This window comes from Bos grunniens, chromosome 14, assembly GCF_055505025.1.
Source record: "Bos grunniens cultivar Pamir isolate PY7600 chromosome 14, Bosgru_T2T1.0, whole genome shotgun sequence".
Taxonomy (NCBI): domain Eukaryota; kingdom Metazoa; phylum Chordata; class Mammalia; order Artiodactyla; family Bovidae; genus Bos; species Bos grunniens.
Window position 1 is genome coordinate 54,384,720 of NC_141178.1, and position 12,894 is coordinate 54,397,613.

The 12,894-nt window shown below is 43.4% G+C and overlaps 1 protein-coding gene across 2 annotated transcripts in view; it reads right to left on the reverse strand.

The window, feature by feature from the left end:
* Positions 1-1,310: 1,310 nt before the first annotated feature.
* Positions 1,311-12,894, reverse strand: part of NKAIN3 (sodium/potassium transporting ATPase interacting 3) — a 550,527-nt gene continuing 538,943 nt past the window's right edge. For both annotated transcript variants that reach the window (XM_086336859.1, XM_086336858.1), the window contains one exon: positions 1,311-3,647. In XM_086336859.1, coding sequence (XP_086192985.1) covers positions 3,638-3,647 — 10 coding nt within the window. In that variant the 3' untranslated portion in view covers positions 1,311-3,637. The remainder of the gene's footprint in view (positions 3,648-12,894) is intronic.

Genomic DNA, 12,894 nt, shown 5'->3' on the forward strand with positions numbered 1-12,894 from the left:
CGCTGAATCATTATCTGCACTGTGACCTTTGGAAACTGACCCGAAGGAAACTGACATCGAACATCATTCGATGAGCAGCAGGGGAATAGCCCTTTCTGCATCTTTCTGCCCCAACTCCAGGCAGATAAAGCGAAATCAGAGAAATCTGTCTGAGGCTGTTCCATACCCCATATGTATTCTGTCTCTTGGGAACTTTCTAATTCAGCCCCTCCTCTGCTGTAATTCCCCTGCTTTACTTCTGCTACCTTGAAAGTAAATTAGAAAGCATCTTAACTGCACAACGGCTGCAGAAGACACTTATAAAAGGAAAAGTCATTGATGCGAGATGGAAGACGCAGTCTGGGGTAGGGGTGGACAAAGCTCACAAGACACAATGCCAGGATGGTTCCAAGAGGGAAAATAAAGTGGTTTTAACTTTCCCCATCTCCATTCTAATCAGCACTCATGACCGTGAGAACTGCTAAGGGGCGCATGGGCACTGGGTGTCCCATCTCCAGCTTTACTGGGGCCATTTCTGAGAAGAGAGCTTGAACCTGAAGCTGGATCATCATCTAGGATGAGGAAATTCTATCCAATGGACCCAGGCTAAAAATACATGTTCATTTTCCCTCACTTTGACCAGACACACACTTGCACACAGAGAAGTCAAGATGAGGCAGGAACGTACATAACAGTGAACGTGTCTTTGTCGAAAGTGCTGGCGCGTGATGCATGGTGCAGCGTGGATTCTCTAAAACAGGAAGCTGCAAAAGCTGGAAATGCTCACTTCTAAGAGGCAGGAAGGGGCTTCCCTGGTGGCTCAGCGGTAAAGAATCCTCCTGCCAATGCAGGAGACAGAGGCTCCATCCCTGGGCTGGGGAGATCCCCTGGAGAAGAAAAGAGCAAACCACTCCAGTATTCTTGCCTGGAAAATTTCATGGACAGAGGAGTCTAGTCCAGGGCTACAGTCCAGGGTTCACAGAGTCAGACATGACTGAGCGACTGAACAACAAAGAGGCAGCAAGCTTGACAGTTTTGTGTCGGAATTACCCAGATCAAGGAGTGGCTGCTGAGTGCTACTGCACAAGCCTGTGCATCTTTTCATCCATTGGTCTTAAGAAAGCATAACTTCTAAAGACTGGTGGGACCAGGAGAGGTATGGAGGAGCTCCAGGGGAGGGAGAGCAGACAGGGGACCTATCTGGTTTGCTTCTGATGAGTGGCAACTTTCCTGGAACTTTAGAATTATCATTATGGATTGACGGCATTGGGGTTTGAAACAGTGATAATTTCAATGAAGAAAGATTAAGAACTAAAAACACACATACCATATCAAGTAGTTCCATATATTGAATATCCATAGAAAGATGACTAATAAAAGGATTTCCTCCTCAAATCTGCAGTTAGACAAGATCTAGGACTCTGCAGTGCTTCGTAGAAGTATGTTCAAATTTATATGAAGGCAACGCAAGTTAGTGTGGTAATATTTTGTGAAGTGTTCACTGTGTTTTGTTTGTGTGTGTGTGTATATGTGTGGAGGGGATGAAATGACAGTTTAAAATATTTAAATGTTAATTTTATTCTTCTGTCTTACTGATTTTCTACATTTTTTTTTACATATTCTATTAGCTTCCTCTCTAGTAATACTATGCATTCATCTTGGATTTGAAGGTAAAAATTACTTGTAAATTAAGAAATGCGCTGTTGAGTGAATATTATTTCTAATCTCTTAAATATGGGCAATTTTTTCAAGCTATTTTTTAGGAAACTTGCAAGAGTTTGGAGTTTGCATGAGGTTTTCACAGTACTTGAATGGGTAGCAAGAGCTCCAGACAGGATCCAACTTGTTGCTCTGACATGACAGTGAGAACTGCCTCTTTTAATTGTGGTACATTTCCAACTAATCTTCACCTTACCCTTGGGAGGGAGGGATTGTTGTTATACTTACAGATGAGGAATTCTCTAGGGCTGAGACACTCTCCAAGACCACAGGGGTGGGCTGGGGACCCAAGCCCCTCCCTGTCTTTGTCCTCCAGTTTCTCCTTCCTTGGGCCACAAAACATGCCCTCTGGACACCGCAGGACTCTGGATACATCAGCAAATCCCCGAGGATTCACCTCTCTCAACTGTACAAGGTGACTTGGACTGGTCTTTCTCCCCACTCCCTGCTACCTCCTGTTCATTTTTAATTTGGGTTTATTCAGTGGAATGAAAAGTGATGGGATTCAGTGGGTGTCAGCTGACTGATGGGAGACAGAGTCCAGAGGAGGCTGTGAGTCTAGCAGGCCTCCAGAAAGCCCACATTGTTTGTCAAGAACCAGGGCGGACTTTATTGCATAAATTCTCAGTCTTAAGGCGATCTCATAAGATATATGGACTTGGAAGAAGAAGTAGGAAACGAAAGCCTCTATAGAAATACAAAAAAGTAGACACCATTTAAGATGGGTTGTAGACCGACTTAGAGGTTCATGGGCCAGGTTAACAACTTCTGGATTAAGTAGTGCATGTACCCAATTTCATGGCCTCTAGGAGGACCAGTCCTGGTTGTTACATGAAGTGAGCAAAGCTTATTTTGATGTGGGAAATAGTAATTGAAAGATAAGAATGGAAAAATGTGATGAGTTTTCAAGACAGTCCTTTTCTTCCATGGGAAATTATGTTTCCTGTATTACTTTCTTGGTTATTGGAATAGGTTAGAAGAAAGAAAAGTTGATGAAGAACCAATAGAAGTATATATACTTCTTTAGAAGTATATAGAGAACTCCATGCCATTTTGATACTTTTTTGGAATATATTAAGAGCAACACTTCTGATTGCAGATTTATGGTTGTGATTTCTGTCCCATGAACCTATAAGCTGTATATGTAGGTCTGGGTGCCAATGGCAGGTCTGGGATAAAGGGTAGAATATCTGAACCTCAGAGATGCCCAGATTCCCTCCAAAGGGCAAAGATGTACTACTGGTCATTTCACTCTTTCTTACACCCATGATATATAATTTTTCAGAACACAGGAAGAACAAGATGTCATTCACACATCTGAACATTTAGATTGCCATACTATTAATCTGGGTTTTGGAAAGTTGAGAACAAAGGAGGACTCCCTGTTTTGTCTGGTGGTGGTGAACAATTGATCCATACTCAGTCTGAAAGCCTGATCTACTCTCCGTACTCATTTATCAGCTGTCATGGCATCTAGCTTGCTGCTGAGAAACCCTGGGTGACATCTACCATGTGAACTCTTTCAGGTCTGGGGTCACCGCAGGCAGCAATGGGGACCTGACACCTCAACTCTACAAACCCACATTTCTCTTAGAATTGACTGTGGAAGGTTTTCACAGAATGTTTCTTTCATGTCGCATGCCTCACATTAAATATTGTTAAAAAACTAAAAACCGATTCTGGGGGTACAATTTACAAGTCTTCATATAAGAAGGAAACGACTGAAAAAATACCCACCCAAGCACCTACAACTCATCTAGCGAACAAGGCTACTAATACGTAGGCGGTGCCCGGAGAACTCCGTGACTTGTGGAAAAGCGGGGAGGTGCGGTCCACCCTCTGGAAGGAAGTGAGACGTGCTGATGCAGAGAGTGCTGTCAGTGGTGCTTGGCTTCCTAAGTCAAATTCGGCAGCTGCGTTTCAGAGTCAGTGTCGTTACTTATTTCGACCTAAAACAGAAAATATGAATGGCTTTAAAAGACTTCAAAATTGAAAATGAAATTTCCTTTCTATTTACCCGGGCTTTATAAAAGGCAAAATGTGACTTGTGCTGTCTGGGTTCCTGGCTGTAGAGTCAGCAACCAAAACACCAGGGTTCCCTGCTTTTCAGATCAGGGTGGGTGAGCAGGTGTAAACATCAGAGGGTGGAACTTGGCTTCCTGGGAAGGAAGTGCCAGCCATAAGAAGATAAGGGGGTGAAGTAAGGGTGTTGTCTTTGGTGACCTTGGGGTAAAGATGACAGGGTGGTGTTGTCTCCAAACAGCCAGATATGCCCCTAACCTAACCTATAGGCTTCTGCTAGTTGACTGCTCAAGAATCATAAACACATAGGTGGCTTTCACACCACCTATGGCCCTTACATACATCCCACTCTGTGTGGTTAATTAAAAAAAATACTTTAATTTATTTATTTTTCACTGTGCTGGCTCTTCCTTGCTGCGAGCAGGCTTTTCTCTAGTTGCGGTGCACAGACTTCTCACTGTGGTGGCTTCTTTTGTTGTAGAGCACGGGCTTTAGGGTACATGGGTTTCAATAGTTGTGGTGCCTGGCTTAGTTGCTCCTGGACCGGGGATCGAACCCGTGTCTCCTGCATTGGCAGGTGGATTCTTTACCACTGAGCCACCAGGGAAGCCCTGTGATGGTTAACTTAATGTGTCAACTTGGCTAGACCATAGCACCCAGATATTTGGTCAAACACCAGTCTAAAAGTCACTGTGATGGCATTTTTTTTTTTTTAAAGCGATTAACCTTTAAATCAATAGACTTTGAGTAAAGTAAATTCTCTCCATAATGTGGGTGGATTGTGTTCAATCAGTTGAAGGTGTTAGAGAAAAGACTAAGGTCCCTGGAGGAAGAAGGAATTTTGCCTCCAGACTGCCTTTGGACTCAAGATGCAATGTCAACTCTTCCTGGCTCTCTAGTCTGCCTGCCTACTCTGCAGATTTAGACTTGCCAGCCCCATAATCACATGAGCAAATTTATTAAAATCTCTCTCTCTCTCTCTACACACACACACACACACACACACCCTATTGATTCTGTTTCTCTGGAATACACACTCTCATCTCCAGTCGTCCTTGTCTCCACACATTTGATAAAGATGCTGCACCTTTCAGACTCTGTACCAGTAATTAGCCTTGGGAAAGTGAGGGCTTTAGTTACAGCATCTTCATACAGTATCAGCTTCAACACAGTGTCTGCTACATGATTGACACCTGGCAAATATTTGTTGCATACTTCTGCTCTGTTTCTCTCTTGTGAGAAGTCTTAGCTGGTCCAAAACTACTTATCTTTGAGGTCAGTGGATATTTCTTCTCCTCCTTGAAGTCCCCACTTCCACCTCAGCGGTGTTGCTTGCTCATACTGCTCATGGCAACTCACACACTATGACTGGACCCCACGTGGGGTGAACAGCATTCAGCCTCACAAGCAACTGTTTCACTCAGCTCCATAAGTTTTCTCCCTCCAACTAAATTATAAGCAGGGTGCCAGTGGAGACCGTCTTTCATGTTTATTTTATCTCCCCATCCAGCAGTTCTCTCCCATTAACTCAGTTTGATGACTCTCTCTATGACTTGGAATATAGACTTTTTAGTCATAACTTGAAATAGCTGAAAAAAAGATCCAGCTTTCCAGTTTTGCCTTTTGGTAGCCACCCTTATCCCTGTAAATTCTGTTCCCTTCTCAGTCATCAGGGGTGAGACCCCTCCGTTCCCTCCTTACTACTTATCACATTTTCTGTGCCCTCCTATTTCTCTACATTCTGAAAGATGTAGCCCAAATGTCTAGCCCTTTTGCCCCACTGCAGTTTAACAAGGAAAGATAAAAGGGTGAAATTAAATGGTGGAATTTTTGTGGCTTTATAAATCTTTTAGTCCGAAGATTTATTTGAGAGTCAAGTTATGGAGGTTTATTCATCCATCCAACAGATGACTCTTCTAGAATGGGATAGACAGTGGAGGAGGATGTTTTCCTTGTTAGCAAATAGTATTGGTGGTGGTGGGGGTGTGTGGTCAGGGGAACATCTAGGTACCTGCTCATATCGTTTTTTTAAAAAATCTTTTAAATTTTTACCTTTTTTAAAAAATTAATTTTTATTGGAGTATAGTTGATTTACAATGATGTGTTAGTTTCTATTATATGGCAAGGTGACTCAGCTATACGTATACATATATCTCTTCTTTTTTGGATTTCCTTCCCATTTAGGTCACCACAGAAAACCGAGTACAGTTCTCTGGGCTATACAGCACATTCTCACTTAGTTGTCTGTCTTATCAATTCAGTTCAGTTCAGTCGCTCAGTCGTGTCCGACTCTTTGCGACCCCATGAACTGCAGCACGCCAGGCCTCCCTGTCCATCACCAACTCCCAGAGTTCACTCAGACTCACGTCCATCGAGTCGGTGATGCCATTCAGCCATCTCATCCTCTGTCGTCCCCTTCTCCTCCTGTCCCCAATCCCTCCCAGCATCAGAGTCTTTTCCAATGAGTCAACTCTTCGCATGAGGTGGCCAAAGTACTGGAGTTTCAGCTTTAGCATCATTCCTTCCAAAGAAATCCCAGGGCTGATCTCCTTCAGAATGGACTGGTTGGATCTCCTTGCAGTCCAAGCGACTCTCAAGAGTCTTCTCCAACACCACAGTTCAAAAGCATCAATTTTTCGGCACTCAGCTTTCTTCACAGTCCAACTCTCACATCCATACATGACCACTGGAAAACCATAGCCTTGACTAGATGGACCTTTGTGGGCAAAGTAATGTCTCTGCTTTTCAATATGCTCTCTAGGTTGGCCATAACTTTTCTTCCAAGGCGTAAGAGTCTTTTAAAATTTCATGGCTGCAGTCACCATCTGCAGTGATTTTGGAGTCCCCAAAAATAAAGTCTGACACTGTTTCCACTGTTTCTCCATCTATTTCCCATGAAGTGATACCAGATTCCCATGAAGTGATACCAGATGCCATGATCTTCATTTTCTGAATATTGAGCTTTAAGCCAACTTTTTCACTCTCCACTTTCACTTTCAAGAGGCTTTTTAGTTGCTCTTCACTTTCTGCCATAAGGGTGGTGTCATCTGCATATCTGAGGTTATTGATATTTCTCCCGGCAATCTTGATTCCAGCTTGTGCTTCTTCCAGCCCAGCATTTCTCATGATGTACTCTGCATATAAGTTAAATAAGCAGGGTGACAATATACAGCCTTGATGCACTCCTTTTCCTATTTGGAACCAGTCTGTTGTTCCATGTCCTATATGTAGTATCAATAATGTATATATGACAATCCACACCCCCAATTCATCTTACTCTCACTTCCCTACATTTATCTTTCATGTGATGAAAGTGAAAGAGTGAAATGAAAAAGTTGGCTTAAAATTCAACATTCAGAAAACTAAGATTCTGGCATCTGGTCCCATTACTTCATGGCAAATAGATGGGGAAACAGTGACAGACTTTATTTTTTTGGGTTCCAAAATCACTGCAGATGGTGACTGCAGCCATGAAATTAAAAGTTGCTTGCTTCTGGGAAGAAAAGTTATGACCAGCCTAGACAGCTTATTAAGAAGAAGAGACATTACTTTGCAACAAAGGTCCATCTAGTCAAAGCTACGGTTTTTCCAGTGGTAATGTATGAATGTGAGAGTTGGAATATAAAGAAAGCTGAGCACTGAAGAATTGATGTTTTTGAACTGTGGTGTTGGAGAAGACTCTTGAGAGTTCCTTGGACAGCAAGGAGATTCAACCAGTCCATCCTAAAGGACATCAGTCCTGAATATTCATTGGAAGGACTGATGCTGAAACTGAAACTCCAATCCTTTGGCCACCTGATGCGAAGAACTGACTCATTGGAAAAGACCCTGATCCTGGGAAAGATTGGAAGTGGGAGGAAAAGGGGATGAGAGAGGATGAGATGGTTGGATGGCATCACCGACTCAATGGACATGAGTTTGAGTAAACTCTGGGACAGGGAGGCCTGGCGTGCTGCAGTCCATGGGGTCACAAAGAGTTGGACACAACTGAGCAACTGAACTGAACTGAACCTCTGCTTATAACTATTTTCTTTTTTTAAAAAAAACTTTTATTTATTTTATTATCTGGCTGTGCTGGGTCTTTGCTGCACGTAAGTTTCCTCTAGTTGCAGTGAGTAAGGGCTACTCCTTGCTGCAGTGCACAAGTTCTCATTGTGGTGGCTTCCTTGTTACAGAGCACAGGCTCTAGGGCATGTGGGCTTCAGTAGTTGGGGCTCTCAGGCTCTAGGGCACAGGCTCAGTGGTTGTGGTACATGGGCTTAGTTTTTCTTGGCAAATTGGATCCTCTTGGACCAGGAATCAAACCAGTGTCCTTTGCATTGCAAGATGGGATCTTAACCACTGGAGCACCAGGGAAGCCCCATATAGGTACTCTTTTCTGCTCTGGGGATTTAGCAACATTTACTGAAAAAACAGTGAAGTAGGCTGAGACTGTTCCAAGGATTCCTGGTAGGAATTCTGGAGTGTTTCCTCAGGCATCGGGAAATATGCCTGCAAGGAGTTTTCTAAGAAGACAGTAAAGCAACTTTGAAAGCAGGCATTGACAGGAAAGCTTGTTGACAACCATGCCTAAAGTTTTTATTAACAGATGGATTTTTAAAAATCAAACATATATAGAAGTAAAGAGAATGCTATTATGAATCCTTGTTTACTCACCATCAGAATCAACTAAAATAAAAATGATCTAATTAAGTTTCAGGTATTCACGCAACATTTTTATTTTTTTAGCTAGAGTATTTAAAAGCAAATCTTAGACATCATATCATATGTGTCTCTTACGGGCACATCCAAGTGATGATTCCCTAGCTCAGTGATTTTTCCTTGTTGTTCTTGTTTAGTGGCTAAGTCATATCTGACTCTTTTGCATCCCCATGGACTGTAGCCTGCAGGCTCCTCCATCCATAGGATTCTCCAGGCAAGAATACTGGAGTGGGTTGCCATTTCCTTCTCCAGGGGATCTTCCCCGATCAGGGATCTAACCTGAGTTTCCTGCATTGATAGGCGGATTCTTTACTACTGAGCCACAAGAGAAGCCCAATAGGTCTTTCAAATCTCTTTTAAATTTTATGAGTTCCCTCACCCCCACATTTTTTTTTCTTCCCATTTTCCCTATGCTATTTCCCACATTCTAGATTGCTTGATTACTTCCTTGTGGTGAAGTTTAACTTACTCTGTTATTGTATTTTTACACTTTCAGTCCAAGATCAGTTAGTCCAAGATATTTCATAGATGGTGCCATGTCTTCTTGTTGCATCGCCTCTGGAGGTGGTGATGTCTAGTTGCCACTCTTTTAATGATGGATCAATTAGTCTAGGCTGAACAGTTTGAGTTTGGGGATCCTTAAAAAAATTTTTATTTTTTTTTTAGCAGATGTTTGTAGATAAGTTAGCAGTTGCCTGAGGGTAACTACCCTCAAGGCAGAATGAAATCAAATGATAAGACAGTGATGTTATTCCAAAGTTCATCTCCTGATGGTCCTATCATTGTCTCTTTTTCTATTGCTTTTTTAAGTCTCACTGTGTCACTTCTGGGGTGTGTGTGCTGTGTGTGTGTGTGCTTGACTGTTTTGTACATTCTTTCTTTCCTTTTTTAAGTAAACAATCTCAAATTTTTATTGTCTTCATAATATAACAAAATATGAAGCTCAAAACTGGATCAATTGGCCCTTTCTCTTATCTCCCCCCAGATCAAAAATGCTTGCATCTCTTAACAGTCAGCATTCTCCTAGATCTACTTCCCAGGTGGCTCAGCAGTAAGGAATCTGCCTACAGTGTGGGAGACTCAGGTTCGATCCCTGGGTGCGGAAGATCCCCTGGAGGAGGAAATGGCAACCCATTCCAATATTCTTGCCTGGAGTATCCCATGGATAGAGGAGCCCAGCGGTTTACAGTCCATAGCGTTGCAAAGAGTCGGACACGACTGAATGACTAATACTAGATCTGCAGTTGGGCTCAGCACATTCAAGCTTCAGTACAGCCTTTATTGTAGTTTTAGCCTTTTTCTGGAAAATTGGCTGAGTCTGCCCACCATAGGCGCTCTGCTTCCTGTCATAACGCCACTTTCCCTGTGCATACAGAGAATCCTTGCCTTTCTTGTACTGTGTCACTCTGTGCAGCTGGCGCTTGCCACACTTTGTACAGAAAGTCTGGCAGGTTTTAGGAACATTCACCACCTCTGCAAGAGCACTGTCGGCATAGAAAGAAGCTTTCTTATGTCTTGTTTCTTCCCAGAACCTGTCATAACTTGCAACTTATACATATTTTTGATGTGACTATAAAGTGAAAGATACGTATTTGACATTAAACTTGGTTTATGTTCATTATCTTTAATTTTAAAATCAGTGGATACTTCCTCTTGGGGACAGGGCCAAATGAAGCTACCTTTATTCATGCTGATTAATTTTTTTGGGGGGGAGATGCTCTGTAACTCCACACCTCTACAGAAATGAATTTTCATGCCGTTCACACCGATGACAAGTACTGAGAAAAATCCTGAGTTTCTTGGAAAGACAGGAATTGATAACTTCCCTGGAGGGTACCGTTTGGATATGAGCTTTCTCATTTTGGAAAAGGTTTTATGTGAACCAGGCTCCATAAGCTCTGGGGGCAGTGTGCAAGGTCGTGTGTCAAATAAGAGGACCCCTGTGTCTCCAGGGAGGCACAGGACAGATAACTGAACATGGGCAAGGAGCCTCTCTTGCATGTGGCCAGCTGCAGCGCTGGTGGCCACGTTCTTGCCTAGTAGACAGGGGTGCATCGACTGGCCAGAGTAGGAATGAGTCACAACTGTGTGAGCTGTATAAACACAGCCATCTCACTGCTACTGGTCAAATAACTACACATTTCCCCGGTGGCTCAGACAGTAGAGAATCTGCCCGCAATGCAGGAGACCCGGGATAGATCCTTGGATCAGGAAGATCCCCTGAAGAAGGCAATGGCAGCCCACTCCAGTATTCTTGCTTGGGAAATCCCATGGACAGAGGAGCCTGGTGGGCTATACAGTCCATGGGGTCACAGAGTCGGACATGACTGAGTGACTGAGCAGCAGCTGTAGGATATGTTCTCATATAGTCCCCAAAAGGGATAATCATCACCTAGGATGGATCAGAATGTCATGAATGCCGAGACTGGGGGAAGGAACTCCAAGCCAGGGAGAACAGTGAGCCCTGGGTGCTGCCCGCTGGGTGCCAAGTAAGGCAGGCAGGAGGGGACACCAGCTGTCCTTGGGGACCACACAGAGGGGCTGAGTGCTTTATTATTTAGTGCTCTGGAGGCTTGAGGCCACCCTGCAGGGTTAATGTGCACAAAGAGCTACCTTTCCAGGGACTGATGGGAACAGAACTGCACGCTCAGTAATGGGAAAAGTGAGCCAGTCATTGCTCCGAGCAGGTCATCAGCACCTGGCTCTGTGTAGCATAGAGACAGACACACAGACACCTAGATGAATATGAAGGTGTGAAAGCCAATTGAGGACGAGTCAAAATAGGATCCAGCCAGAGAGCTATCATTTTATTAGTCTTCAGTTGTTCGGTCAGGAAGTGGAGGAGTGATGGGATGAATGGTGGTTCCCTGGCTGCAGTTTACTGATACATTGCTGGAGGTTGTTGGCTTTTACTTATTATTATTTTGTAAATGTATTTTTGTGTCTTTTATTTTTTAATTAATTTTTATTGGAGTATAGCTGCTTTATAATTGTATTAGTTTCTGCTGTACAGCAAAATGCATCAGCCATGTGCTGTGCTTAGTCACTCAGTCATGTCTGACTATTTGGACCCCATGGACTGTAGCCTGCTAGACTCCTCTGTCCATGGAATTCTCCAGGCAAGAGTACCGGGGTGGGTTGCCATGCCCTCCTCCAGGGGATCTTCCAGACCCAGGGATCGAACCCATTGTCTTCCGCATTGCAGGAGGATTCTTTATCACCTGAGCCACCAGGGAAGCCCAGCCATACATGCACGTATGCCCTCCTTTATTGGATTTCCTTGCCATTCAGGTCACTCCAGAGCACAGAGTAGTTCCCTGTGCTATTCAGTAGGTTCTCATTAGTTATGTATTTTATAGGCAGTATCAATAGCGTATATATGTCCATCCCAATCTCCCAATTCTTCCCACTGCCTCCCTCTCCCACTTGGTATCCATACATTTGTTCTCTATGTCTGTGTTTATTTCTATTTTGCAAACAGGATCATCTATACCGTATTTCTAGATTCCACAAACGTGTTAATCAGAGTTTGAAAGCACATCATTCTTACCTCCCTGCCTTCTACACACTCACACACAACCCCCTCTGAGTTGTCCTCCCAGCTGGTTTCTAATCTAGATGCTGTAAATTCAGGATGGCTTGGCACCAACCTGTAAGGATGCCGATACCAAACATCTGTTCTCAGGAAAGAGCAGATGGACGTGACCACCTCTGGCTCCATCCAGCAGCCCAGCTGTCAGAGGAGGATTTCCTCTGAGTCTGCACTGTGAAGGGTGGACATACAGGGGGAACTGACTGCAGTGCTGGCCTGAAATGGGGGTCAGTGTGTTTTCCAGAACTTGGTTGCAATAGCAGACAATCAATGGTAGTCACATGGCATGTAACAATTTTTGTGAAGAAAAGTCAGCCTCCTGCAAAGGCAATCAGACAAATCAAGATACCAGAGAAAAGTCAAGTTCTTATTTGGAAATCTGAGGAAAAGATTGGCTAAAAGCAACAGGAGAAGCTTTTTCCATCAAATTTTCTCAACTGCAGTCATGGGGAATCTTCCCTGTGGAAATTTCTAACATTATCAAATCTCTCTACTTCTCTTGGAAAACTTAGTTCTAAAACTCCACTGCTGTCTATCTTTGATAAGCTGCTTTGCTCTGATTATTTTTATGTGAAGAGTTATTGCTACACGGGGCTTCATTTTCCCACCACCTAGTCCCTGACCATTATGATGGTTTTTACAAACCTTGAAGTATTTCAGTTGCTCAAGATGATGCTCCTTGATTATCTGTATCTCTTTTAGAGCAGCTTGGGTTTATGCCAAACTATGTTTCTTCCTGGGGCTTCCCTGGTGGCTCAGATCGGAAAAAATCTGCCTGCAATGCAGGAGACCTGGGTTTGATCCCTGGGTAGGAGAGATCCCCTGGAGAAGAAAATGGCAACCCACTCCAGTATCCTTGTATGGGAAATCCCATAAACAGA